At 47.7% G+C, this 27,657-nt stretch overlaps 2 protein-coding genes across 3 annotated transcripts in view; one reads left to right on the top strand and one right to left on the bottom strand.

The window, feature by feature from the left end:
• Positions 1-3,968, top strand: part of OTULIN (OTU deubiquitinase with linear linkage specificity) — a 61,036-nt gene extending 57,068 nt beyond the window's left edge. The window contains exons 8-9 of one of the 2 annotated variants that reach the window (XR_010116250.1): positions 42-2,484; positions 3,727-3,968. The gene's annotated coding sequence lies outside the window, so the exon portion shown is untranslated. Of the gene's footprint in view, positions 1-41 lie in introns of both variants that reach the window. The other variant, XM_055246362.2, reaches the window with a different exon arrangement.
• Positions 1-27,657, bottom strand: part of ANKH (ANKH inorganic pyrophosphate transport regulator) — a 162,010-nt gene that overhangs the window by 3,362 nt on the left and 130,991 nt on the right. The window contains exons 9-11 of the mRNA XM_055246359.2: positions 3,985-4,114; positions 864-987; positions 195-294 (exon numbers count right to left, since the gene is read on the bottom strand). Coding sequence (XP_055102334.1) covers positions 195-294; positions 864-987; positions 3,985-4,114 — 354 coding nt within the window. The remainder of the gene's footprint in view (positions 1-194; positions 295-863; positions 988-3,984; positions 4,115-27,657) is intronic.

Below are 27,657 nucleotides of genomic sequence, written 5' to 3'. Positions count from 1 at the left end.
CCTTCAGCTTTTCCCCTTTTTTCTTACCCCACTCCCATTAGGCTTCCAGCCGCCCTAAGCCATGAGACTGGGCAATGTCACCAAGGATCCCCCACTGATGAGCGTCACCATCCAACCCTGGTCAGTGGCTGCTCAGGTTCTCCTGCACCCAGGAGGATGCACCCGGGAGGAGGCTCCCGGCACGGCTGTCTCACCTGCTTCCGGTAGACATAGCACGCGGCGATGGCAACCATGGTGGATTCTCCCACAAAGCCCGCCAGGAGGGACCCCACACCCAGGGTTGCACCATGCACCCTGCAGATGAGAACACAAAGGTGATTTGTCTGTTAAGGCCAAGTCAAGGCACGACCGTTGATGCCAAAACCCAGGAAAGTAAGTGTAGCCTCGAGATGGCTGAGACCAGCGCGTTCTCCATCTGCTGGCTTCGTAAGGGCCGCAGCTAATAACCTAATATGTGAGGGGAACTGGGAACTCGGGGCTGGGCCACCTCCCTTCCCACAGCACATGGATCCCACAGCCCTTCCAACCCTCCCCAGGACGCTGGGAGCTCCCTGAGCGCAGGGACCATGTCCTTCTCTTCTGGTTTTCAAGTCCAGCATATGCTCAAGCCCGTGCAGGGCCGGCCGAGCCCTGACAGGAGCTCAGTGGCTATTATTCGTGTCTGGGCCTGACTCCAAAAGCATTTTCTAAAATGGATCCCAGGAGCCTCCACCTGGTGCCTGGGCAGACACATAAAACATCATTCTGAATTTCTGATTCTAGACGTGCCTGGGGATTTCCTGTGGAAATGTAGCTCTTAAACCTCTGGACACAGTATTGAAGTGGCAGAAGGACCCACAGCCCCAAACTCTCTGACAACATACCCCAGGTAGGGTAGGACCACGAGGCTGGCAATGAGGACGATGATCCGCAGCACAGAGCTGGGGGCCAGGACGAAGGTTTTCTTCAGTGTCATCAGCCACCCGGTGAGATGCGCCCTCACTGTGACTGTTGGGAGGAGCAAAGGACTCGTCAGCCGTGCCTGCCATCCGCTCCCCATCCTGCTGCCTCTGGACCAGGGCAGCACGTCCGAGAGCCAGGGGCTGCCTAGGACCCTGGCCTTGCTGTTGAGCCGCTGGCCAACCTCATCTTCCTGCCAGGGGTCCCCATCCTTGCTCCTGAGCCTAGGCCCGCCTTGGCTTCCCGCCTCCTCACAGCCCTTTGGATCTAAATGGCTGGGGACAGGCAGGCTCCTTTCTCCACTGGGACAGCATCTTCCAGGCAGCCTAGCTGCTCTTGTCCAGTCCTGTCCCCACACTTGCCCAGCCTTGCCCTCTGATCATCCACCTCTAGAAGAGAACACTCAGAGAAAAGTGGCACTCTAGCGTGATGCTGCGTGAGCAGAAAAGCTGGCATCAGAAGCCATCTTCCCTGCCTGCGGTCAGAGGCGTGGGGACCAAGCAGTGGGGTAGGAGGAGGAAGCTGCTCATCCCCACTTCCCTCTGTTCTTTCCCTGGGCTGGTCCTGACCACTTCCACTGAGGTCACTTCCCTTTCTCCCTCTCCTAATGGTGTGGGCCCTCGTTGGTGTGCTGCCATTTCACCAAGGGCTGCATGGCATGCCCATGCCTGCCTCTTCACTGGATCTCTGAGCTGCAGGAGGGCCGTGGGTGGACAGCGGGAAACTGGAGAGCACGGGGCTTGCCCTTGTCAGTAGGAAGGCCCTGAGCATCTAGATTCCATCTGAAACTGGAAAGCCTTGAGGACTTGCAGGGCAGGGCCTGGGCCTTGAAGAGGGGCCCATTACCTCCCTGTGGACAGCACCAGGCAAAGGCTCTTGGAGGAGGAAGTGCTCATTCCCGGGATAAAAATTCCTTTCCAGGATATGCTGGTTTGGAAGGAAGTCTCTGCCGTCTTCTTGGTCTAACAGTGTGTCCTGCCTTCCTCTGGGTGGAAGCCTTATATTAATACTAACGAGGCTAATTTTCTTCTCTTAGGCAGACAGACCCACTGAGGTTTTTGAGCAAAAGAGAGAGTCAGGGTCCCAGGCATATGCTAAACTGGTTGGCCCAAATCCAACAGATTGCAAAGAGTGCAGGGCCTGGCAGCTGTCTGGAAGCCCTTCATCTTACAGACAAGGAAGTGGAGTCAAATGGACATTAAAGGTGAATCGCATACTCAGCTATAGCCTGCTCCCAGCTGGGGCACTCCAGGCCCCTCCTCTGGTCACTACCATAGAAATTAACTGCATGTGTCTCAATCTGTGAGTGCAGCTGCTTCTAGATGGCGGCACCTTCCAGAGCTTGGTTCATCCCATGTCTACCCAGCAAGTCCAGATGCCATCCCAGTGCTGTGATCTTCCAGCCACTTCTCCATTTCTGCCACAGCCCAGAAAGTGACGCCGCAAGGCCTTAGAGCAAGGGCTGCTCCCTCAGCCCTGGCCTACCTGGGCTCCATGGCTCCTTTCTTTTTGAGACGGAGTTTCACTCTTATTGCAGAGGTTGGAGTGCAGTGGTGCAATCTCGACTCACTGCAACCTCTGCCTCCTGGGTTCAAGTGATTCTCCTGCCTCAGCCTCCTGAGTAGCTGGGATTACAGGCATGCGCCACCATGCCTGGCTAATTTTTTGTATTTAGTAGAGACGGGGGTTTCACCATGTTGGTGAGGCTGGTCTCGAACTCCTGACCTCAGATGATCCACCTGCCTCGGACTACCAAAGTAAGTACAGGCGTGAGCCACTGCACCCAGCCCATGGCTCCTTTCTTAACATTGTGGCTTTGTAGATTCTGGCTTCCCAGTTTAATGATTTAGGTGGATCTTTTGGGGAAACTGATTTTTGACTAGGTGACACACCTGGTACAGAATTTAAAAGATACAAAAGGGAATAGAATACAAAGGTCTTCCCAGTGGTGACTTCCCAGGCCCTTGTCCTGCTTCCCACAGGCAACCACTGTTAGCAGCTTGGTGAGTTACTTATACAAAAAGAATGTAGCTATGCAAGCACTTAGCACATCCATGTGATGATACAGACATACATGTGCTACATATTTGCTATGGAAATGGTTGTATACTAAACCATTCTGCAACCTGCTTTTCTCATTTAATCTAGAACAATCTCATTCTTGTATGGTACACCTCACACCACTATATTGGCTTGGTGTAATAACTTTCCAGCTGGCTTTTGTCTCAGCCATGGGCAGTTTCCTTTCTGACCATCCATCTGGCCTCAGGTTCCTGTGGAGTCTTCCTTTCTCTAGCAGTCCTTCTCTGTCTTTGTATATCTCCAGGCTTTAGCAATAAGCTCACTCTATTTTTTTTTTTTTGATTTCACTTTTTAAATTAACATATTGTAAAACTGGCTTTTTGGTGCACAGTTTTGAGAATTTTAATACATGAACACATTTGTGTTCCCACCACCACAATTAAGACAGAGGCAGTTTTATTGTCCCCAAAGCTCCACATGCTATCCTTTCAGGTCTACTTTCTTTTTACTGTTTTTGTAATCACTGCACTTTTAAAAACAAGTTATACGGCCAGGTGCAGTGGCTCACGCCTGTAATCCCAGCACTTTGGGATGCCGAGGAGGAGCACTTGAGGCCAGGAGTTCGAGACCAGCCTGGACAACATGGTGAAACCCCGTCTCTACTAAAAATACAAAAATTAGCTGGGTGTGGTGGTGGGTGCCTGTAGTCCCAGCAACTTGGGAGGCTGAACAGAACTACTTGAACCCAGGAGGCAGAGGTTGCAGTGAGCCAAGATTGCACTACTGCATTCCAGCCTGGGTGACAGAATGAGACTCTGTCTCCAATAAATAAATAAATAAAATAAATAAAAACAAGTTATACCTGTTTGATTCATTTCTTGAACTTTTAACCTACTGGCTAATGTTTTTGCATGTTTCTAAGCCACAGTGAAATTTTACATTTGTGTTGGTGACATAATTGCAAACATTTCCAAAGAAAGATTTAATAAACAGGAATGTTTCCTTCATTCTGTTTTTCTTTACCTGGAACTGGGAAGAAGGAGAAGATCCGCAAAGGAACAACACAGAGTTCTGCAAAGGCAAAGTCCACTCCAATGATGTCTATCAAGATTTTCTCAGACACGTTGGGTGTCCAAAACATCACGAAACAGAGCTGGGGAGAAAGACATCGAACAGGGTTGTGAGGAAAAAGTGTAAGCGGGTGAAAGGAGCAGGTCAGGTGTGGCACATTCCTTGGAGAGTTACGAAAGAGGGACAACCAGCCCGACTGGGTGGCGGGCGTGCTGGTCCCAGATCTGCCACCTGCCTGCTTGGCTGTCTTCTGACCACAGAGGCCCTGGTCCATTAGCCATGTCTGTACCCAGGGGACCCCCATGGCAGAGCAGATGTGGCTCCTCCAAGACTGGGTCATTTATTTCTGAATGGGTGAACAGGCCTGTTCAGAACCAGTGTGCTTTGGGGCAAGGGTTAAGGAGAGTGCCACACAGCTCAGCCAGTTCCACGTGGACATGTTTATTCACATAACTTTTACAGCTTTAACAAACAATAAAAAAAGACCGAAAGTACTTGGATGTGTACGGAACCACGCAGAATCAGCACACATAATGAAAAGGGAAATATTAGTATTTAGGGTAAGGATCAGCCTGTGAAACTTTCAAAGTCTAGTTAAGAGAATAAGAGATGAGACAGCAACAGAATGTGGAACTCTGGAAAGCAGATGGGCAGGTGGTAAACTGATGTAACAGACACAGGAAAAGGGAATCTTGAACCCGATGGGGGAAGTGGAGCTCTCGCCCCACCTCCCTTCCCCACAGATCAGAAAGTGCAGCACAGGTCCTTCCGGAGACGGGGCAGGGTCCAGAGCAGGATGGCTGGAAGTCAAGTTATTAAGCAATCCATCCACAGCTCCCCTTGCGCAGCTGGTGACTGCATCTCCCCGAATTTGACAGGAAACAGGAGGTTAGTCTCTGGATGAGGTAAAACAGGGGTACCTGGCATGGCCCAGGGCAGAGTTACTACAGGTTGAGTAACCCTTACCTGAAATGCTTGGGACCAAAAGTGTTTTGGATTCTGAATTTTTCAGATTTTAGAATATTTGCATTATACTTACAGGTTACGCATCCCTAATCCCAAAATACAAAGTCCAGAATGCTCCAATAAACATTTACTTTGAGAGTCATGTCAGCGCTCAAAAGTTTATGATTTTGGAGCATTTTGGATTTTTGGATTAGGCATACTCAATCTGTACATGGAAAACGGGGGATTAAGAGAAGGATGACATTTGCCTGTTCGGGCTTCCTTCCTCTTCTACGCTCCCAGAACATGGGAAACTAGTTAAGTCCTTCCCGGGTAGGGGACTGGAAATGGTCTCTGAGGAATCTGACCAGCCCAAGAGAAAAGACGTAAAGTTCCTGAAAATTAGAGTCTCCCAATGAAGCAGCCGCACTTCAGCAGCCATCAGTGAGGCCCTTGCAGGTGAGAAACCCTATCCTGGTGTTTACAGCTTCCAATCAACTACTAATCTCAAGGTAAAATGGGGTGGGGTGGGGGGTACCTAGCATGGTTGAGGGCAGAGTTACTACAACTAGTAACTAGTGCCCCACTTACCAAAATGAGCAGGCAACCAGGAAACCAGACTTTGACAAAGGCCTCCAATGTGAGGAGGTCAAAACTGTGGAAAAAACTACAACTTAAGAGGAAACAAAGACAATAGAGAGAGAGAAAGGGAAAAAAAAGAAAACTTTCTCCATTGAATATCCCCAGAGAAATGGGAGAAGACACTGTACCCACGAAATAAGAACAGAAGGAGAATGTTATAAAAAAGACATTCACACTGGATGCTGTGGCTCATGGCTGTAATCCCAGCAGTTTGGGAGGCCGAGGCGGGTGGATCACCTGATGTCAGGAGTTTGAGACCAGCCTGGCCAACATGGAGAAACCCTGTTTCTACTAAAAATACAAAATTAACCGGGCATGGTGGCGCATCTCTGTAATCTCAGCTACTTGGAGGCTGAGGCAGGAGAATCGCTTGAACCCGGGAGGCGGAGGTTGTGGTGAGCTGAGATGGTGCCACTGCACTCCAGCCTTAACAAAAGCGAAACTTCATCCCCCCAATTCCCCCCCACAAAAAGACATAGAACAAAAAAGATAAAAGCAGAAAGGAAAATTCACAAGTTAGCAGTAAGATAAGTTTAGGGAAGCCTACCACAGAGAGCAGAAGGACGAAGGCATGCAAATGAAGCACAGGAGAATAGAGTTAAAGAAACAAAGTCCAACACCCAGATAATAGGAGTTCTGGAAAGGGGACAGTGGACGTCTCAGACTGAAAGATACCAGTTTCAGGACTGAAAGGGCCCATCTGGGGGAGGTGGTGCAGTGCATGGGAAAAGCCCCATCAGGGCGCATCACCGAACACGACTGGGGACACAGCTTCCTATGAGCTTCTGGCCTCAGGCTTCTCAACAGCACTGAAAGCTAGAAGACAAGGAGCAATAAGTTTTGAAGGCAGATGATTTCTACCCTAGAACTCTAAACCAAACTATCACTCAAGTGTGTTTAAAAGAAAAATATTTTCAATATTCAAGGCCTCAAAAGTTTTGCCTGCCATGCACACTTTTTCAGGAAGCTATTGGTGAGGGTTGCTCTGCTAAGGCAAGTGAGTCATGGAGTGGAAAAGAGCAAGGCATGGGTGAAGCACAAGACAAAAGCCAGGGAAATCTCTGGGGCGGAGGTAAAGGCTGCGATAGGCCCACAGGTCAGCTGATCTTCCCTGGAGCAGGGAGAAAAAGGCTCCGAGAGAGGCTAACTACCTAATGTGCTTGAATACTTGAAAAGAGATTTATACCATGAAGGGAAAATGTGGGAATAACTTAGTGTGAAATACACAGAAGGCTAAGAAAAATGATAATTGAGACAATTATTAAGTCCAGGAAAAATTAAAGCTGTTTGAGAAAGGAAGGGAATCAGGGCTCAGCGTCAGAGTTTATCGTAGTCAGAATCCATCAAGAGTTGGGGGTGCCTCTGGGAGTAGGAAAGGGACGGGGGAAGTGAGCAGCGCTGAAGAGGTGGGCTGGGGACATGGCTACTGTGAGTTACGATCCTTACAGAGCTGACTTGGAAAACTTGGTGCTAATTTTAAAAACCTGAATTTTAAAATCCAACAACATAACTTTGGAAGATCCTGTTGAAAACTTGCCAGTTTCATCAAATATTTATCTCCTTTTCTTAAAATGCAAGTGATTCTTCTCTAAAATAAAACTGAATACATTCTAAAATGAATTAAGAACAGAACACTAAAATTTTAGAATATAACATTCTTTTAGGCTCTGAGTACATTAAGTTTCATGGAATTAGCCAAGCTCTATTTACTATGTCATGTTGAAATATTAAAAAAAAGTACACTGGAGATCTATTATAAATATATTTTGCTTTGTAAGTGCAATAGAGCCATTCCCCTATGTATTTTCTGCATCTGGTAAAGTATATTCCACTGGTTTTCAAAAATGGTAGAGGTACTATCTCATTTAATCCTACTGCTTGATGACAGTACTCACACCCCATCTTTGACATGAAGGAAAAAATCCTTAGATCTAGCAACTTGGAGCTCAGGGACTTTATTACCTGAATGCCCTGGACAAGTGGCCCTGTCATCTTTTCCCACTGCAAAGCTACTAGCCTACAAGGGTGAGACATTGCACACAGTCATAGCCCCGGTTATGGCGGCAACTTCACGTTACAATTCAAAACAACACTGAGCATGGAGTTAGAACACTATTTCCCTGTCCATATCCCATCCCCACAAATACATGGATCATCCCTGCTTCCAGCTTTGCTTTATATTCAGCCCCCAATATATCCCATAGCAGTAAAACTGTAAAGAATTGAGCTAAGGGATGACTGCCTTACAGTCTGGGCTGGCTCTGTGCCTACAGAAAGTAAGCCATTCTGTGTTTATCTAAGGGTTAGAGAGAGACCTAGGCCACACACTGCTAAAAACCTTAAGCTTCCAGGGGAACCATTAGCATGCTTTATTTGTTTTGCAGCCAGCAATGATCTGAATGTGAGATAATGCCTCACACAGATGTTGCAATTCTCTAGGCTTTGCAAAATCATTGTAAAGTGGCTCTTCAGTTACAAGAACCAAGGAAAAAGGGGGCTGTAATTGCACGTCAGAGAGAAAGATGGCGGAAATAGGCCTCTGTGGCAGACAAGCTGGGTAATCCCTGTTCTGGGATCCCTAGTTGGGTCATGTTCACCCAGAGGCGTTTTCCCGTCTTGTAGAAGATCAGAAAATCTTTGGAGCGGGGGGGGGGGGGGGGGTTCTTGAGGACACGATAGTGAGTGTGCCTACATCACTTGACACATTGACATCAGTATCAGCCAAGCTCTGTAGGTGACCACAGTTCTGGTACCTTGAACACAACCACGGAGTTAATTAAGGTTTGATGGATTTCCAGTAGGAGCTTCCTGAGATGGTGGCTCAATATTCCATTTCTAAAATTCCACAGTATGATCCAACCTGGCACCACTCAGTCACTCTGTTCTTTATCTTGGTCTGTCTGTGCTAAGCATACCCTAAATGCCCCTTATCAAGGCCACGTGCCAACAGAGGTGCTTCTTCAGTTTTCAACCACACACACCTACAGCCCAGACTGGGTCTTTGCGGGGTATCGGAACTGGAAGCGGTTAGTCTGATCTGGGGTCTGAACAATCACAGGTAACTAAAGGAAAGGAACGCCACATTTATCAAAGTCTCCTTTTTCTTCCTCCCTGAAGTCTCTGAAGCTCTTGCTGTGCTTCCAGTAGGAAAATGGCACTTCACTTTTCAGCAAGTTTTTCAACGAGTGGATATTTCTTGCATATATAACTTAGGTATACATATAACTTAAAAAGGAATACATTTAACTTAGAAGTGGATATGGTGGGCTGGGCATGGTGGCTTATGCCTGTAATCCCAGCACTTTGGGAGGCCAAGGCGGGCGGATCACAAGGTCAGGAGATCAAGACCATCCTGGCTAACACGGTGAAACCCCGTCTCTACTAAAAATACAAAAAATTAGCCAGGCATGGTGGCAGGCGCCTGTAGTCCCAGCTACTCGGGAGGCTGAGGCAGGAGAATGGCGTGAATCGGGGAGGCAGAGCTTGCAGTGAGCTGAGATTGCGCCACTGCACTCCAGCCTGGGTGACAGAGCGAGACTCTGTCTCAAAAAAAAAAAAAAAAAAAAGAAGTAGGTATGGTGTGTATTAAAAGCTACAATACCTATCTGCAGGGGAGCTTTCCCTAGCTTCCCCTAGGCAAAGTACTGAGCCCTAGCATAATAATCAGACTACATTTAACCAGTCCATTTGAAAAAACAGGATGCTTTAGAAGTTCCCTTGACAAAGAGTATCAGGAACAGTGTCATTTTAATGAGTTCACTCAGAGTAGTCTCAAATCAGAACATGCCTCCCAGTTGACCATGATGTGCTGTGTTCCTCAAATATTTGCAGAGCCTAATGACATTGACTTTTCCAAACCAGCACACACCCCTAATAATCTCCCACCAATGAACAAGAGTCGTTCCTCTGAGCAGCTGCAGAGGTGGGTTTTCTGCTGTCGAGTTTGCTGTCAATATTTTCTCATTAGGACACAGCCTTCAAAATCGAATAGTCCACCCAGTGCCCAGATCTTGGTTTTTCTATTTATTCTTCAATAAAAGGAACCAGGACTCCTTGGAGAAATGACTCATTCTAGGACCAAGGCAGAGAATATGCAAGATGATTCGCTTGGAGTATCTATGGTACAAGAAGGAAGGACGTGTCCCAAAATAAAAGAATGGGAACACGGCAAAAGGACACAGAATCCAGGCAGAAGGAGCTTCCGAATGGCCAAAGCAAAAACAATTTGGGCAACAAAGTAAGTACAGTAGTATTGAATTATATCCCAAAATAGCAAATAAGTATCCATGAGTCCCTAGGCATAGAAATTTAAAAATGGCAGAGAAGGGACAAATGTCCTGCACAGAACTCTAAATAATTCATTAGCTGCTCCCCTCTAAGGTAGGTGGAGCAGACCTTCCTGCTCCTTCTGAGGAACTTCCTTCTGAAGAGCACAGTGGGGAGAAAGGAGACGCGTCCTGACAGCAGAGGAATGCGGCAGACATGACCCCAGCCATGCAATCAAGGTCAACATCCATGCACATAACCTCGATAAGATGTGATGACAGTGGCACTTTGTCGCCGTGGTCTTCCTCCCCAAAATCCCTAAGCTCAGTCTTAATTATAAGACAAACCCCAGACAAATGCACATTGAGGGACCTTCTACCAAATACCCGAGCAGAACTCCTCAAAACCATTGAGGCCTTAAAAAAAAGGAAAGTCTAAAACTCTCAGAGACCAAAGGCGGCTACGGAGGCATGAAGACTAGACATAATGTGGTGTCTTGGATGAGATCCTGGAACAGAAAGAGCTCCTGAGAAAACAAACCAGTGAAATCTTAATGAACCATGGAGTTTAGTTCACAGTCACACACCAGAGCCGGCTCCTTGGTTGTAACACGCGTGCTGCAGTAAAGTGAGTGAGGGTGAGGGATCTATGGGAAGTCTGCACCATCTCCACAATGTTTCTGTAAATCAAAAGTTATTCTTTTAAAAAAAAAAAAAAAAGGTTAATTAAAAAAAGAAGGGCTGGGCATGGTGGTAGATGCCTGTAATTCCAGCACTTTGGGAAGTCAAGGTGGGAGGACTGCTTGAGGCCAGGAGTTCGAGACAAGCCTGGACAACACAAGACCCCATCTCTACAAAAAAAATTTAGCCCTGTGTGGTGGTGCATGCCTTTAATCCCAGCTACTTGGGATGCTAAGGCAGGAGGATCGCTTGAGCCCGGGAGGTCCAGGCTGCAGTGAGCCAAGATTGCGCCACTGTACTCCAGCCTGAGTGACAAGCTCCTGTCTCCAAAAATTAAAGGAGAAAAAAAGAAGGAAGAAGGAAGAAGAAGGAAGAAGGAAAAAGAAGAAGGAAGAGGAAGATGATGACAACTCATAACTCACTTCTCTGTTATTTGACAGACTGTGATTCATTTTCTGAGGACCAATCATTGACCGTGAAAGTGTCTGCTTTTAACTCTGAGGTGCTTACGTGCAGCCCAAGACACATTCATTTCTAGTAGAGTGTAGTCCCCCTCAGTCTCTTATTCTGCATGATCAAGGGGTAGACTTCCTCATTTCTTGAATCATATTAACCTGTTTAGAAACTAACAACCACTGGGCTGCAGCTTTTTTATTCACAACCTTAAAATACAGTTTCCAGTCAGCATGTGAGCCAGTCACAGTTTCCAGGGATGATTTAGTTGAGCCTAACGTTGATGATGACTCGGATCAATGAGTAATTTAACATTTTCGTCTGGGAGCGGTGGCTCACGCCTGTAATCCCAGCACTTTGGGAAGCCGAGGTGGATGGATCACTTGAGGTCAAGAGTTCGAGACCAGCCTGACCAACATGGAGAAGCCCCATCTCTACTAAAAATATAAAAGTAGGCAGGCATGGTGGTGTGCACCTGTAATCCCAGCTACTTGGGAGGCAGAGGCAGGAGAATCACTTGAACCCAGAAGGCGGAGGTTGCAGTGAGTTGAGATTGTGCCATTGCACTCCAGCCTGGTTAACAAGAGTGAAACTCTGTCTCAAAACAACAACAAAAAAACACAAAAAAGAACCCAAACATTTTCAAGCAGGCCTTAACTGTATGTCGTCATTCTGTGTTGGGGCAGTACTTGACTTTTATTTCTAAATCTGTATATCAATGAGCTAAATCATGAAAAACTTTGACCACATGTTAAGGTCCCCCAATAGGATCAGAAGGATCAGTTTAGTGATGAAGGAAATCGCCAGCTTTACAGACAGAAGACCCCTGGGTCTTACTACGCTACAGTCTGAAACAGAGCTTGGTTTTCTGAGCTAAGAACCATGGAAGGGGGATTTGAACCAAGACCTGCTTCCTCACTGGCAGAGTGGGCCATGCATGGTCCCTGAGCTGCCCTGGGGACAATCTGAGTCTCTTTCCAAAGCATTTGGAACCGGGATATGAAGCAGCCAGTTGTCCCCATCAGCACGTGAACTCAGAAACACGCCAACCTGGCCACAGTGGGATGGCCATTTCTGTGTGTCCTCGGAGAATTCCGCCCTACAAGGGCACTGCCAAGTGTTCGGGTCTTGATTTAATTTCCATAAGCTCTTAACCACATTTTGAGGAACTCACAAAGGCTTCTCCATTGCCCCGAATAACTAGAATTAGCAGCACATGAGATTCTTATCCTTGCAGTTAGAAAAAGTCAAACACATGTAGCTGTTGTGAATGAAAATCGCTGGCCCTGGACATCATTTTTATTTGGTGCTTTTGCTTGGAAAAAAAGGTTCAAAATACCTTTTTAATTGGGTTGAAGTCCCCACCAGGCAAGCCAGTGGTTAGCCCTCGGCAACACAAAATGTGAAGAGGAGGTTAGGGCTTGGCACTGGCGCCTGACTGCCGGGCTGGCACTCCAACCCAGCTGTGTCTCTGTCTGTTGTCTCTAGTCGAGTTCCTTGAGCACTCCAGCCTCAGCTCTCTTCTTTCAAACGGGGATGGTGTCTCCCTTACAGGGATGCTGTGTGGACTGGGCTGCCCAGAGTGCTGGTCTGCCAACTGTGGACTGGTCCACACTGAGATAAGCAGTTGACTCCATAAAGTAAATCAATGCCTGGCTTCCTTAAGAAAGTATTGCCATCCAAACAACGCCAGCTGAACTGGACATCATGCCTGGTGACCAAGTTGATTCACATTCCGGTGCTAGCTTCTTATCCCATCACGGATGGCCAGACCTCCGGCACTCATCTGCAAACCCTGAGCCTGCGAACACTGCAGTTTGCACAAACCGCTTTTCCAGCAACGGCACACCAAACGTGATCCAGGGATGTCAGCTGTGAGTATCCCAGAAGGTTTCCTGGGACCGTATTCTAACAAAACACTAGCAGCGGAGTCCTCTGAAGGTGGTAAGATTAGGACTGATTGAATTTTCCTCTTTGTACTTTTCCGTGGCTTCCACAAAGAACATGTATTCTTTTTATCAGAAAAACTTTTTTTTTCTTTTGAGATGCAGTCTTGCTCTGTTGCCAGGCTGGGGTGCAGTGGCACGATCTCGGCTCACTGCAATCTCCGCTTCCCGGGTTCAAGAGATTCTCCCGCCTCAGCCTCCTGAGTAGTTGGGACTACAGGTACGTGCCACCACGCCCAGCTAATTTTTGTATTTTTAGTAGAGACAGGGTTTCACCATGCAGAAAAAACATTTTTAAATAAAACAGACTCCTGTAGATGTCTTCACAGTTATCGTCAAACTTCAAATGTGCTTGGGACAGGAATGTGAGAAGTCTTGTCTTGGGGGAGGGGCAGCTTTCAGAAAGTGGTTGTCAGCTTGGTTTTCACAGCCAGCGTCTTGGGAAACCATGACCCACATCACCTCATGAGGAAGGCACACTGACTTGATATACTTAGGGGTGGAGGAGCCAGCACAGGGCAGGACACTATTAGATAACACACAAGCTGTCTTGCTCGACTTTCCAGAGAGTTGACGCAGCCTTCAGGAACGCTGTTTTTGGCCTTTTGTTTCTTAGCGCCAGACTGCACCAGCTGCATGCACATAAGGAAGGGGGACAGTTCACGAAGGGCTTCACAGGTCATGGTCACGGCTCTGGCTTTCACTCGGAGGGACGTGAGAGCCATGGCAGGTTGTGGGTGGAGGAGAGGCAGGGCAAGCGGGGGAAGGGCAGAATCAAGGGTCCTCGTCAGGGCTACTGTGACCATCCAGGTGAGAGCTGGCAACGGTTTGGACTGGTGGGGAAGGGAGAAGAACCAACGTACAGTATGAAAGACAGGAGCTGGGGAAGAGTGACGGGAGGGAGGCTGGAGGCGTGGCTGCCCTGTCCTCATGGTGGTTTCCCGCTCACTTGTGAGCTATCCCATGAGCTGGATGGGGCCTCTCTAGGAGCGTTCCTAATGTTTGCACGACTCAGTACATCCCAAATGGAATGACATGGAATTCCATCAGGACACACTCTCAGATTCCCAACTTAGAAGGAAAAAAAATGCCATTTTACCAGGGTGAATTGCCGAAAGCAGGCAATATGTGAAAGTAGCAAATGACTCCCATTTCTGGGGATCGGTGCTTAAGGGGTGCATACCTGTAGCAACTGCCAGAAGGAATGGGCTCTTGGGATTGACTGACCTGTCCTCAGAAGGGTGAAAAGCCACGTGTTCCCGAGACAGCATGTGAGGGGACGATGGGAGAGAGGGACGCTTCCACGTCCGCGTCTTGCTCAGTGGGAGAAAGTAGGGAACCTCACAGGAGGGATGATGATGATTACCATCACAGGCAGTGGGGACATGGGGAGGAGTTTTTACTTACGATGAGGCTAGAAAAATTCTAGTTGGCTAACATAGGGGTAGCAAACCACAACTTACATTTACAATAGATGAAAGTAAATGACATCTATTACTGAGAGAAACAGAGCTTGGTTTTCTAAGCTAAGGAGCTTGGAAAGCATATTACAAAGTGTTTATGTAGGATTTGATACCTTCCATCTGGCTTGTTGATAATCATAATAATTATAAATCTTGAATATTTTCAGAAAGGAGTTGATGCAATCAACTGTTACAGCATATTCATGGTAAAAAAATCAACATTTTCAGATATAGTTTTATAACCAGCTCTTCGAAGCATATGAAAACTAAATCATCCCTGCTATCATCTAGGTTTAATGAAATTGCCAAATGCACACACTGCATGCAAGCAAAGTGTCTTTCAGATCCAGACGACTAATTAATCTAGTAATGCCGTGTTGGTGGAAAGAAATGACATACCTCAAACAGCAGGGGGCGCCATGCGCCAAGCCCGCAGAGGGTTGTCCAACTCCTATTCCTTTTCTCTGCAGCTTTAATCCTTTCCTGGTTTTTCTCACAGGATCTGAGGACTATTGAAAAAGTTCCACACCCCAACTTCTGTTTAGCCTTTCCTTCTCCTTGACTATTAATAGTCAACTTGGAACTTGTTTGGGGCTGGGGGAAGGGGACATGGGGAGTGACTGTTTAATGGGTATAGGGTTTCAGTTTTGCAATTCAGTTATGGACAGATGGTGATGACAAGCAGCAATGTGAATGGACTTCACTGTCCCTTTAAAAATGGTGAGGTTGGTACATTGTATGTGTATTTTCCTACAATTAAAAAAAATCTTAAAAACATTTGGAACCTGCTTATAACAGCACGCTGTGTTCATTTGCTCGTTGTCTAAATGACAAGTGTGCATCTACCCTGGTGTCTTATGATGAGGGCATGGGTAGAGTTTTAGGGACTAGCCTTTATTGTCTTCATCTCACCTAAATTCCCCCAAAACAAACCAATCAACCCCTCAAATCTCCTATATGTGCTGACATAAAGAGCAAATGCCGGATTCCTGAAGCTTCCACAGAGAAGTGCGGAGGGAAGGAAGTCACTCTCACCAGTCACTCACTATGCGCCAACGGCGCTCCATATGTGATTCTATTTCATCTTCATACACTCCCCAGATAGATGCCTTATTAGTTGAGGAGGACACAGGGCCTACAGGGACTGTGTGACTTGCCCCAGGTCACTGGCTGGTAAAGAGGCAGGGGTGAGAGTTCAATCCAGGCCTTCGGGCCGCAGAAGCCCTGCTTTCTCCCTGTTTCCAAGATGCCCTAGGCTGCTCAACGGTTCAGGCCCAAGGGTACTGTGAGGGGCACCAAATGGGAAAGTGTTCAATTCCATTAATTCACCTTTGGTTCTTTTTTCATCCCCCATACACAAGAGAGGCATTTTCTTCCAGTGGAGCCGGGAACAATGGGGCGGCAGTCTCCACCTCATGGCGTGGGGGTGGGGTGGCCCAGCATTAACAAAGCCTCAAACAGGCTGTCTTTGTTCCAGACAAAGGGTCAGCATGGTACCACCGCTGGAATATGGCCTTTAGGATCTGCCCAAGAGGGCTGAGTGACAGCTACGGCTTGGGGGAAGGTTGCCACAGGAAGGTGAGACAGGGTCATTCTCATGAACGGAATTTCTAACTTGGAACACAGGGCCAGGGGGGCAAAGTCCTGTTGGATGGCAAGTTTTACTACAAGCTCAGATTCTGCTACCTTCTAGTACGTGACAGAAGGACTCAGAACTGACACGCTTTACTGAGATGCAGCTGCAAATAATGGTGTGCAACCAAGAAGATGGAATCCTTGGGGTGCTAGCCCAAGCAGCGGCAAGACAGGAGCAGGACAAACTCACCAGGGCACGGAAGGCCCTCTCCATTACACATGGGCAGTAGCTAAAAATGCGAGTGGAGGAGCCCATCCTGACCTGCAAGGTGCATCCAAAACTGGCCCTGAAATGATGAAAAAAACTTTTTTTTTTTTTTTTTTTTTTTTTTTTTAAAGACAGTCTCGCTCTGTCAGCCAGGCTGGAGTGCAGTGGCACGATCTTGGCTCACTGCAACCTCCACCTTCCGGGCTCAAGCAATTCTCCTGCCTCAGCCTCCCGAGTGGCTGGGATTACAGGCATGTGCCACCACGCCTGGCTAATTTTGTATTTTTAGTAGAGATGGGGTTTCTCCGTGTTGGTCAGGCTGGTCTCGAACTCCCGACCTCAGGTGATTCGCCCGCCTTGGCCTCCCAAAGTGCTGGGATTACAGGCATGTGCCACCACGCCCCACTAATTTTTTTTGTATTTTTAGTAGAGACGGTGTTTCACCATGTTGGCCAGGTTGGTCTCGAACTCCCGACCTCAGGTAATCTGCCCACCTCGGCCTCCCAAAGTGCTGGGATTACAGGCTGTGCCACCGCACCTGATCAAAAAAAAAAAAGTCTTCTAACTGAGGAAATTGAGGATGCGAGAGGCAGTGCCAGACAGGACCCCAAACCTCTGACTTCTAGGAGGTGTTTCCTTTTTCTGTGCCTCTGCCTCTACCTGCCAGCTGCGCCTTCCAAGAAGAGGTGGCCAGAGCCTGGGTTCCACTGGGACGAGGGGCACTGTAAATACTGAAACTGTCTGTGACCTGCCACCTTGCAATGGTGGGCCAGGCTCTGGCGGGGAGAAAAGGGGTGGAGCCAGAATTCTGGTTTCTAGCTTTGGGAATGACGCTTCCCAGCAAGCACACGGAAAGGGGTTAGCTCAGTGTGTCCAAGACAAAGACCTGGACAGAGTGGATTCTTCAGGCTGCTTCCTTCTCTGATGCTGCCGCTGTTTGTTTTCTTTCCCTCCTAAGTTGCTCTCTCTGCGGCCTGAAGTTCTGAAGCTTTAGGACAAAGATGTTTTAAATACTAAACACCTTTATCCTGAGTTCCGCAGGGGCGCCTGCTCTGGGATGGCACCTACTTCCCTCCGGCAGGCAGTGAAGCTCAACAGAAGCAGCCCGCGGTGCTGTGATCCATGCTGGGTTCTACAGAAACAGCACGCAAGGAGGGGACCTGACCAGGCCACTAAGCCCCTCTCCTGTCCGGCAGCCTCCAACCTAATCCCTTCTCCCGGACAAAGTTTCTCCCTGGAAGCTGGAGCAGGAGAGCTCACAGCCTTGCTGGAGGCGACGATCCTGGGCTGCTGACAAAGAGTGTGGCCATGGCTTCTCGCATTCACAGGAATCAGGGAAAAAAAAAATTCTTTTTAAAAGAAATTAAGGGAAACAGATTTCAAAACTTATGGAAAAGAGGCAAATATGATGTAATAGCACCAGAGATTCTAAAAGAGGCTGAAAAACTCTCAGAAGACAAATTCTCTCCCAATAACCAGAAAACAGGCCACGAGGAGGAAACCAGAAGGCATCTGAAGGCCTCGTGGTCCCCAGATGTGGAAGTGGGTACTGGGGACAGCAAAACATGCATCCATGCCTTCCCCTGCCCTCTTGCAGGTCTCCCTTACCCAGGTCCTGGGACGCCCTATGCAGAGTCGACCTTTAAGGGCTTGCAGCCTCCAGGATGGGGCTGACGTGTATGTGGATGCGCCCAGCGTACTTGCCAGCAAGAAGCGAGTGCCAGGAGTGCAGGAGACGGACCCCAAACCTCTGACTTCTAGGAGGCGTTTCCTTTCCCTGTGCCTCCGCCTCTATCTGCCAGCTGCGCCTTCCAAGAAGAGGTGGCCAGAGCCTGGGTTCCACTGGGATGAGGGGCACTGTAAATACTGAAACCGTCTGTGATCTGCCACCTTGCAATGGTGGGGTAGGCTCTGGCGGGGAGAAAAGGGGCGGCGCCTGTCTGTGCCAGGGAGAGGTTGATAAGGAAGCACCTGCCTGCCAGGAAGCCCGACGGGGCCCTCGAGGCCAAGGCAGCAGCCACGGAGGCAAAGCACAGAGCGAGGGGACACCGCTGCATGGGAAGCTGGAGAGGCGGCCCAACATGGGCGTGAAAGGCCATGTTGTCCTCCGGGGGCAGCGGCCAGTGATGAAGGACTATCTGGAAGGCTGCTGGTGGATGGGTGGCTACTGAGAGGGCTCATTTCCTGAGGATCTTTATCATTTCCAAGTCGGCCATGGCTAGGAGGGAGAGGCGGGCTGAGGGGGGCAGCCTGGTGCACACAGGTGTCATGTCTATGGCAGGGTCTATGGTGGTACCAAACGATGTGTCCATAAGAACATAAGAATTCCCATAAGAACAAGGTCGGGAGGTGAAAGCCCAAGTGCTCGGAGTAAAAGTGCTCAGACCCAGAAAAAGAGCTGTAAAAAATGTGCCATGAGAAAGAAGGGAAAAGGGAGAGCTGCCAGGGGCTGGGGGTACCGTCCAAACCCCTGCTCTCTATCTGCCTTCTCCACCAAGGAGGGTCACCTCAAAACTAGCCAGAAGAGCAAACCCAGCCAAGTGGGATCTGAAGACCGACATTGACAAGAGGGAGCAAAGCATTCTGTTGATAACCGTAAAACTGTGCAAGTTTCCCAGCATGAACTCATCTGTGGTGGAAAGAAAGCTTAGAGAATCAGAGAGAGGCTCGGAGCCTCGAGGTTGGAAATCCTAGAAGGGCCCAGTCCTTGACTGGAGCTTATGGGTCTCGTGTTTATCCTGAGACCAGTGCCAGGTGGCTAATATAAAAAGCAGATATAGCCTTAGGCTGCACTAGTGAAAGTGATGGGCTGATGTGTTCTGCTCCACTGCCTAGGCGTTTGATGATTTCAGCAATGCATACGGCCACAGCTGTGTGGGACAGGGCAATGTGAGGAGAGATGAGACACACGGGAGGCCTAGGGAGCTGCGTGAGTGTCACGTGAACAGGGGTCGTGAGGGGTCCTTAGGAAGCGTCACATGTGCCCCACAGGACCCAGGTTTCTGTGGACACGCGGGTGTTCTTTCTCACCTGAGGACTTCAAAATGTTAACATGCTTCCTAGGCCCAGCTGCAACTTAAAATCGGTCCTTACTGGCATTTTCTACTATGTGGTTGTGTCTGCAGTTCTATCAGATGTCTAGTCAGAGGACTCAACCTATTCATTCCCCTCTTTTTGTGTTCACTACAGCTTGATGGAGAACTGGCATCTCTGTGTTAGCAAGAAGATGGGGCTCGGGTAGCACCATCTGTGCCTGGGATTGGGATAGCAGGGGGTGATGGGTCAACTAAAGAGCTTCCCCATGGAGAAAAATGGTGCATACAGGGGTCATGTCTGTGGCAGGGTTTGTCTATTGAAGGTGTGTGTAAATCTACCCATCAAGAGACTGGCTTTTAAAAAAACAACACCCCCACGCCCCCAAACTCACACAAATTTGAAGAATATAAACTTTTTATCTATAAGATACAGATATATATAATTCATAAAATTATTCCTTGGCATAAAATATACCCCTAGCCACTTATGTACATGTGCAGCCCTCTTTCCCTATGTTAAGGACCACTGAGTGTCCCGGTGGTAGAGGTGGTGGCTGCGGAGAGCTGGCATTCTTTGCATATAGCACATGCTAGGTATTTCACTAAGCTTTTACCCCTTTTAAAGTCTTAAAAGGTGAGCAATTCTTATTGCCTCTGTGTGGCATCTGGGGAAACTGAAGACTGCAGTTTTGAGCGACTTTCCTGAAGCCACTCGGCTAGTGAGTGGTGGAGCTTGGATTTGAACCCAAGCCCTGTGGCTCCAGGGCCCACACCTATAAGCACCAAGCTATGTAGCCAATTCCAGCTTGACCTAAATCCCTCTGCCTCCATTCCTCTTCCCTCTTTAAATCAACAGACACAGACAGGGCAGTCAGTTGTCACGACAGCCAAAGGTGTGACAGGCAGCACCCCCCCGCCCGCAGCTGAACCCATCTCCAGTTTCAAAGGTGGGAACTTGTAAGAGATCAGTAGTGTCAGCTCCAGTGCGTGCACCCTGGCCCTCTGGAAACTTCTTTTTTGGTAACAATCAGTTCATTCTTCAAGCCACATCAGTTAAGAGCCATCTCCAGGGAGGACTACAGGCCACTGAAAACTGTCTGCCGCCCGATTCATAGTGGGCAGGTTTCGAGGCACTGTTTTTTGCCATATGTGCTGTTTCTCGGCAGCGCTTTGTGGTTCTTTTAGCCTTGCACTGGACTCGGAAGATACAAAAAGACCCTAGAAGAATTTCATGGCACCACTCAAACCCGTTTACCTTACTGTGCCCGAGCAAGTGGGACATCCGACCCAGAGCTGGGGACACAATAGTCAGCCTTTAAGAGAAAATGAAGACCCTTTTGAGCAAAGACCACAGACTAGCTAAAAGCACTTCACAAGCGCTGCCCATAGGTGCAGGAGACACCCAGGCCTGGGAGAGGGAAGCCAGTGAAGTCTCTCCTGCGCCCAGAGTGTTTTTTGTTTTCTTTTGTTCCTGTGTCAAATGATATGTTACTTCATTAAACTTACAAAATGGCCATTTAGCATGCTAATCAGCTGCTTTAGATCCTCACTGTGCTCATTTCACACACTGCTTCATGTAATTACCTCTATTTGCTAATTTTTGAGGTATTTTGAGATCATTTACATGGGCTTTGCTGGGCTCCCTGCCTGCTGCACCTAAGTGAATGGCAGGCCATCGGGAGTTTCAGGCCATGGGGAAAGTGCTCGTGTGCGGAGCCCCGTGTGCCTCAGAGCCTCCGAGCTGGTGCTGGGCTCGGAAAGCCAAGAGGCCAGAGGCACCACATCTTTGCTTTCTCCACGTTGATGGCACATGTGTGTCGGGAGTGTCTGGACTAAGCACCCCGTCAGGCTGATGTCTGGTTTCTGTACACTGTCTTTAAGCTGAGACTAAGAAAACCAATTTTTAAAAAACCTGTAGGGAATCATAAGGTATTAATCATGGAAGTCGATCAATGAAGCCCTACTGAGTGACTTCGCCACTTGTGTGGGATGGCAGTTCGTGACTGACCTCCCTATTGCTAGATGTGAGTTCTAAATTTCTCTTCAAAGAATCAGTATGTCAGTATGTTCAATTCTTTGCCTTCTACTTTTAAACTTAACTTCCTCGTAAAGCAACCTTTTCTGATTACCTGCTCCACCCTGACTCATTCCGATTTCCTGTTCTGCCATAACCATTTTCCCCCCAAACCACTCACCCCCGTCACTCTCTTTAAATTAGCCAATCGGAATTAGTTTAGCCCGTGCAGTCTAACCCTAGCCAACAGGGAAACAACACAGCAGCAGGGGCCAAGTGCGTCAGGGATAAGAACCCCTTCCCCTCCCTTGTCCATGTGTGCGCTCACCATTGCTCCATCTGTAAGGGCACATCCTTCTATAGAAGTACGTTGCCTTGCTGAGAATTAAAAAGAAAATTTTATATTTGAGTGCTATTTCTTTTACAGCACTGAAACCTTATAACACTATGATAGCTCTGCTTCCACAGCAGTGAAAACCGGAAGAGCGGGGCTGGGCACCTGCCTCTTTGAGGTGGGACTCGGGTCAGGTGCAGGGATCCGTGGGGCCCAGGCTTTACTTCCTTAAGGGCTCGGAGGGGCTGGTGAGCAGTGTGTGTCTGCAGGCCCAGGGTATAAACAACGTGTCTTCCCTGTTGCTTTCAAACTAATTCAGGTGGTGGGCCCCACGTGGGTTCTTGGCAGAACATGGGTGTGTATTGATACGTTAAACTGAAAAATAAGTAATTTATATAATTTTATGCCAAATCAGATTACCTTTTATAAGGTTCAAGTGGTAAACAGTAGAAGAGGTTAAGATTTTGAGGCAATCAGTGGGGGGTTAAATACAAATGAATAAAATTCTAGCAACTTATTTTGTTTCCTGAAAATTGGAAAAAGATTTCAGTTTTTGAATGTTTGTAGTGGCACAGGCTAGTCCTGGGCTCTGCAAAGACCTTGTTGAGGGGCACTGCATTATTCGATGAATAAAAAGCAGAAAAAAAACAAGAAGCAAAGTAACTTAAATCTAGTCCTGGTACTTCTATCAGATGCTATGATGTCAATACCCCCTGTCCCCACAGAAACCTTTGGCAAAAATATCATTAAGCATGTAAGTACTGGCACAGGTTACCTGTATCAAAATAGCTCATGTTCCCCATAAATATGCACACCTACTAGGTATCCACAAAAAACAAAAATTAAACTAAAAAATGCAGACACAGGGCCACACTGCATAAAGGGTTATATTTCTAAGCAAATCCTCTACTCACACGGAGAATCTGGAAATAAAATAATAGAGATGTCTCATGAAACTAAAAGGAGATAGAACCTAATAAAAAACAAAAACAAGTGAGTTGAATAGTGAGAAGTCTGGTTCATCAATCCACGTAGCCTTAAGTGACGAGAAGATTCCCTCCTTTCAGAAATCACAGTTGTTAGCTTGCCAGGCACCCAAAACAAAATAACACAAACTGGGTGACTCTGAGCAACAGAAAATTACTGTCCCACAGTTCTGGAGACTGAAATCAAGGCGTGAGCAGAGCCATGCGCCCTCTGAAGGTGCTAGGGAAGGGTCTGTTCCAGGCCTTTCCTGGCTTCTGGTAGCTCCTGGGCTGAGGCAGCAAAACTCCAGCCTACACGTGGTGCTTCCCCTGTGTGCATGTCTGTGCCCAAATTTCTTCCTCTAAAAAGGCACCAGTCATAGGGGATTATGGGCCCACCCTACTCACCTACCAGAACCTCATCTTAACCCTATTTCCAAGTAAGGTCACATTCTGAGGTACTGGGGGTTAGGACTTTAACATAAGAATGTTTGGCGATTCCTATTCAACCCATAACAATATAGAAGGTTCCAGGTTGAACGCAGGTTCACGGTCTCCCTTTAACCCCCCACTGACTGCAAAAAGCAAGGCTCAGAAAGATCCAGAGTAAAAACCTATGTTAACTTTTTTTTTTTTTTTTTTTTAAAGAATCAGATCCTTAAATACAAACAGCCATTGACCTCAGATACCCTTGCACTCTATTGCGTGAGGCCACATGGTTTGACTGGCACACTGTGCCAGCGTGGCCAGGCTTCCTTCTCTCTCTGCCTCAAGTGACAGCAACACCTCCCCAGCCCCACCACATCAAGCAGCCTCCATGTGTTAAAGCCAGTGAAACCAGTTATTCGGGGACCAGTGGATGTAGTCTGGGGGCCCTGGCACAGTCCCATGACCTCTGCATAATCAGAATGTGGGTGTGCGGGGCCAGCCCTGGACAGAGTCCCATCCACACCTGCCATCTTGAAACAGGTCAGCTCACCAAAAATCAACCAGTGGATAACCAATTTGGCCAACCAACAATTTGGCAAATTTTCTGAGTTTTAAGATCTTGTCTTTTTTAAACTCTTCTAAAGTTTACAGCCATTTTTTACAGGAAGGATAGGCAGGGCCCCAAGGGCTGGGAGGGCCCCAGGGTCTCTGGGGCCTCCACATTCTCCCTGTCTGTAACCCCACCTCTGCCATTCTGCTCCAGCTTTCTCTGACTCGTCACCTCCCCTCTTTTTCTGACCAGTCTCTCTCCCTTCTCCTTCTGACCTTCACACTACTCCACCTCTCTGACATTCAGTCACTCTCCTTTCCCTGATCCTTGTTCTCCCCCTTCTCTGACTTTCTCTGAATGTGGCATCCCAGGGGTGCTGGGTATGGTCATGTAGGTTGTGCACTGCACAAAAGTGCCTGGCTGGCTCTGCTTGCCAAGATCCGTCTGGAGAGATCCTATTTCCATTGTGTGCTAATGGTTTGGGGAGGCCTTAGCAGAGGCCAAGCCAGTGCTTTGCATGGATTCTTCTCTATGTCTCCTGAAGCAGAGGGTCCCCCTCTCTTGGCACTAACTCCCCAAAGTACAGCAGACCAGAGAGCTTGAGAAGATAAACAGCAGATGTTCTGAAATTGCCATTGTGAAATCAAAATGGAAACTAGTCAACTAAAAGCATCCAAAGGTGATAAAAACTTCTGTTTATTAAAATATGATTGGCTATGGACTTCAGAAACAGTTTTAAAAAGTCATGTTTTGGGTAAATTGGCAAATTTGGTAAACTTAGCAGCCTAATGGGCTGGCTTTCACCACTTGGCCTGGCATCCAGGAATAGGGAGGTCCGTTCCTCTTTTGGGACACTTCTTCCCCACCAAAAGGACTGTTGGAAGATATAGCCCAGCCGGTGAGTGGTTTCTGTCTCATCCCCACATCCTGAGTCTAGGAGGGCATCATGATAGGCCCCAGGGGTTTGCAGGAGGCTGGGTTTCTGTAAGTTCAGCCCTGCGCTGCCTTCCCCACGTAAGAGAAGGACTGCGGTGCCTGCTCCTGTCTTGTGAGCTCACTGCCGCCTCAGCCTGTGGCTCCAGGAGTGTCTACCTAGAGAAGCACAGCCTTTTAGGGCACACTCACTGTCACTGTGTTCTACAGCCAGTCACATGAGCGACAGAGGCTGCAGCTGTCCAGGAAGGCTCAGGGCAAGGCGACCACTGGCTCTGACTCCAGCACCGGTGGAGGCACCTTGCATGGTGAGGCTGCCACGCATCTCCTCTGCGTGGCTGCAACCCCGCACGCTCCCATGTGAAAGCAGACCCTCTGAAGCTGTTCTTCCAAATGGCTTTATGCTGCGTATATTTTTGAAATGTGCTTCCCTTCACACCAAAACAGCTGCTTGTCAGTCCGCAGGCTCCTTGCTAACCTGGGTTTGCACTGTGTCTGCTCCCTCGTTGCTATCAAGGGGATTCCGTTTCATCTGACAGTTCTACTGTTTTGAAGCCAATCTTTTGGATCAACTAAAGGTACCCCCTTTCTCATCCTCATGCCCATCAGATGGTTTAGAGAGATCAATCAACCAACCTCTGGCTGAGCATGCTTAACTACGCAGCTCTGAAGGACTGAAAGCAAGATGCTAACAGAAATCGCGAACATTTCCATTTTCCTACTCTACACCCCTCAGACTTCAGCCCCTCTTCCACACTGGGCAGAAGACATCTGCTGCTTTTCTTAAAACCCAGTGGTCAACAAAACTGCTGGATAAGAGTACAAGGGCAGAACCAACTTCTGGAGTAGGATAGATACTCTAAATTTAAATAGAAAATGTATAATAGGGAATAAACGAACACGTCATTGTAGCATGCTGAAATGCGCCTCTTACTAACTGTCAGCAGTGACACCACTGTATTTTTCACAGGCAAAGGCAGGTGTTGAACTCCAAATGTCAGGGCCTGGGGAGGGGGCTGTTCTGAGGGAAGGATGCATTTTGATTCTGGACAGTATACGTTTTCCTTTGAATCACTAAGTCATTGGGCGTCTACAGGATCCTGGGGGTCAGCTCTTCTCAAAGACTCAGGGACAAAAGTTGATTTTCCCAAAGCAGCCGAGTGCGGGAAAGCGTGCTAACATTGGGCAATGTGTGGAGGGCTGTGGCATCACTACGCAGCTCCTACTGTATACATAGAAGCATCCGCTGAAATAAACACCAAGTGTGCTGCTCTCAATTGTTTCAATGACCTCTGCTTCATTAATTTCCTGACATTAAGAAGTTTCAAAATTCAAAATTCAAAAAACAAAAACAGGCCAGGTGCAGTGGCTCATGCCTCTAATCCCAGCATTTTAAGAGGCCAGGAATTCGACATCAGCCTGAGCAACTTAGTGAGACCCCTGCTATACAAACAGTTAAAAAAACCCCCAAAACCAAGGAAAAAGAAAGTAGACTAGAAAATCAAGGGCCTTTTAAAAGCTTTTAAGATAGAACAAACTGAGCATAAATGAGAAGATTCCCATTCACAAGAGTGAATGCTGTCGGTACCTTACTGACCATTGTCTCATAATTAGGGATTAGTTGATTCCTGTGTTTGTTAACCTGTTACTGTGACCTTTCTCAGTGTCGAGCAGGATGCTAAGCCCTAGGGATAAAAGATGACATTGCAGACCCTGCCTCTTGAAGTTTGGGGCCCAAGAGCAGCACAAGATGTACAAGAATGAATACAGTAAGAGACAGAATAAGGTGAGTACTCGTTACAGGGACAGTTTAATGTTTAATTTAGAAAGAAAAATCTCCAGCTGGGCGCGGTGGCTCACGTCTGTAATCCCAGCACTTTGGGAGGCTGAGGCGGGCAGATCACTTGAGGTCAGGAGTTCGAGACCAGCCTGGCCGATATAGTGAAACCCCATCTCTATTAAAAACACAAAAATCAGCCAGGTGTGGTGATGGGCGCCTGTAATCCCAGCTACTCGGGAGGCTGAAGCAGAAGAATCGCTTGAACCTGGGAAGCAGAGGTTGCAGTGAGCCGAGATCATGCAACTGCACTCCAGCCTGGGTGACAGAGTGAGACTTTGTCTCAAAAAAGAAAAAAAAGAAATATCTCTCTTTATATTTTTTTCTATGTGTCTTTCAGTGAAAACTCCTTTAGCCAAGATGTTAGATCAATTGATTGAATCATCATAAGGATGGTGTACGTGAGACCCTTCCTAAGCCACAAACTCAAATACTGTGGTTTTTAATGGGCAAGAAACCACCATTTCAGGCATGGTGGCAAGCGCCCCAATCTGGAGGCCTAAGGGCCAATATTTGTTCCCACTCTCTGGGAACAGTGTGGTTCAGAGGACAGGGCCCTGGAGAGCATGCCCTGCAGGCTGGGCTGTAGCTGGTTCTATTACTGGATACTTGGACAAGTCACTTGTCCGGTGTGAATCATTTCCTTTTCTGAAAAATTATGGGTTTTGACTAGTTCATCTCCAAGTTCCTTTCTGACAAAGGGTTCTGAATCTCTATTTCTAGAAGGTGAAAATTTACCCTGAGAAACTTCAAGTCACAGATGGTTTTTAGATAGAGGATTAGAATAATAAGTAAAGCCTCCACCTGGGAAATGTAAGCATTTTCCCAGATTATAAGTCATTATCATTTCAAAAGAAACTTGCTGCAGAATATTTTTTTTTAGAAATACAAATTATTGCCTGTGAGCTGAAAGAGAGGAGAATGTCCTTAAGCCCAATCCGGTAAAGCTCTCCATCAGATTCACCTCTAGCTGCGGGAAGATGTTAAACAGTATGAAAGAGAGAGGAGGTGAGTTTCTGGACCGCAGAGCCAGCGGCAGCCAGGAGTTGTCAGCTTTATATGCAGATGAGGTCCAAGTCACAGGGCCTCACAGCAGAGTCAATTCAACCTCGGACTTCCAGCCATTTAACACAGTCTCCAAATGCTGAGGTCTTTTCCTGGAATAGAAACCTGCTCCGTTCTGCCTAAAACGCTCTTTTAAATGGTTTCAAAGTTGCTCAGTGTTTTGCTAATGTTTTAGGGAACTATGGAAAAGCCTGGGCACCACAGAGAGAAATCATGCTAACAGGG

This window comes from Symphalangus syndactylus, chromosome 16 (genome assembly GCF_028878055.3).
Source record: "Symphalangus syndactylus isolate Jambi chromosome 16, NHGRI_mSymSyn1-v2.1_pri, whole genome shotgun sequence".
Taxonomy (NCBI): Eukaryota; Metazoa; Chordata; class Mammalia; order Primates; family Hylobatidae; genus Symphalangus; species Symphalangus syndactylus.
This window is presented reverse-complemented; position numbering and strand designations above follow the sequence as displayed.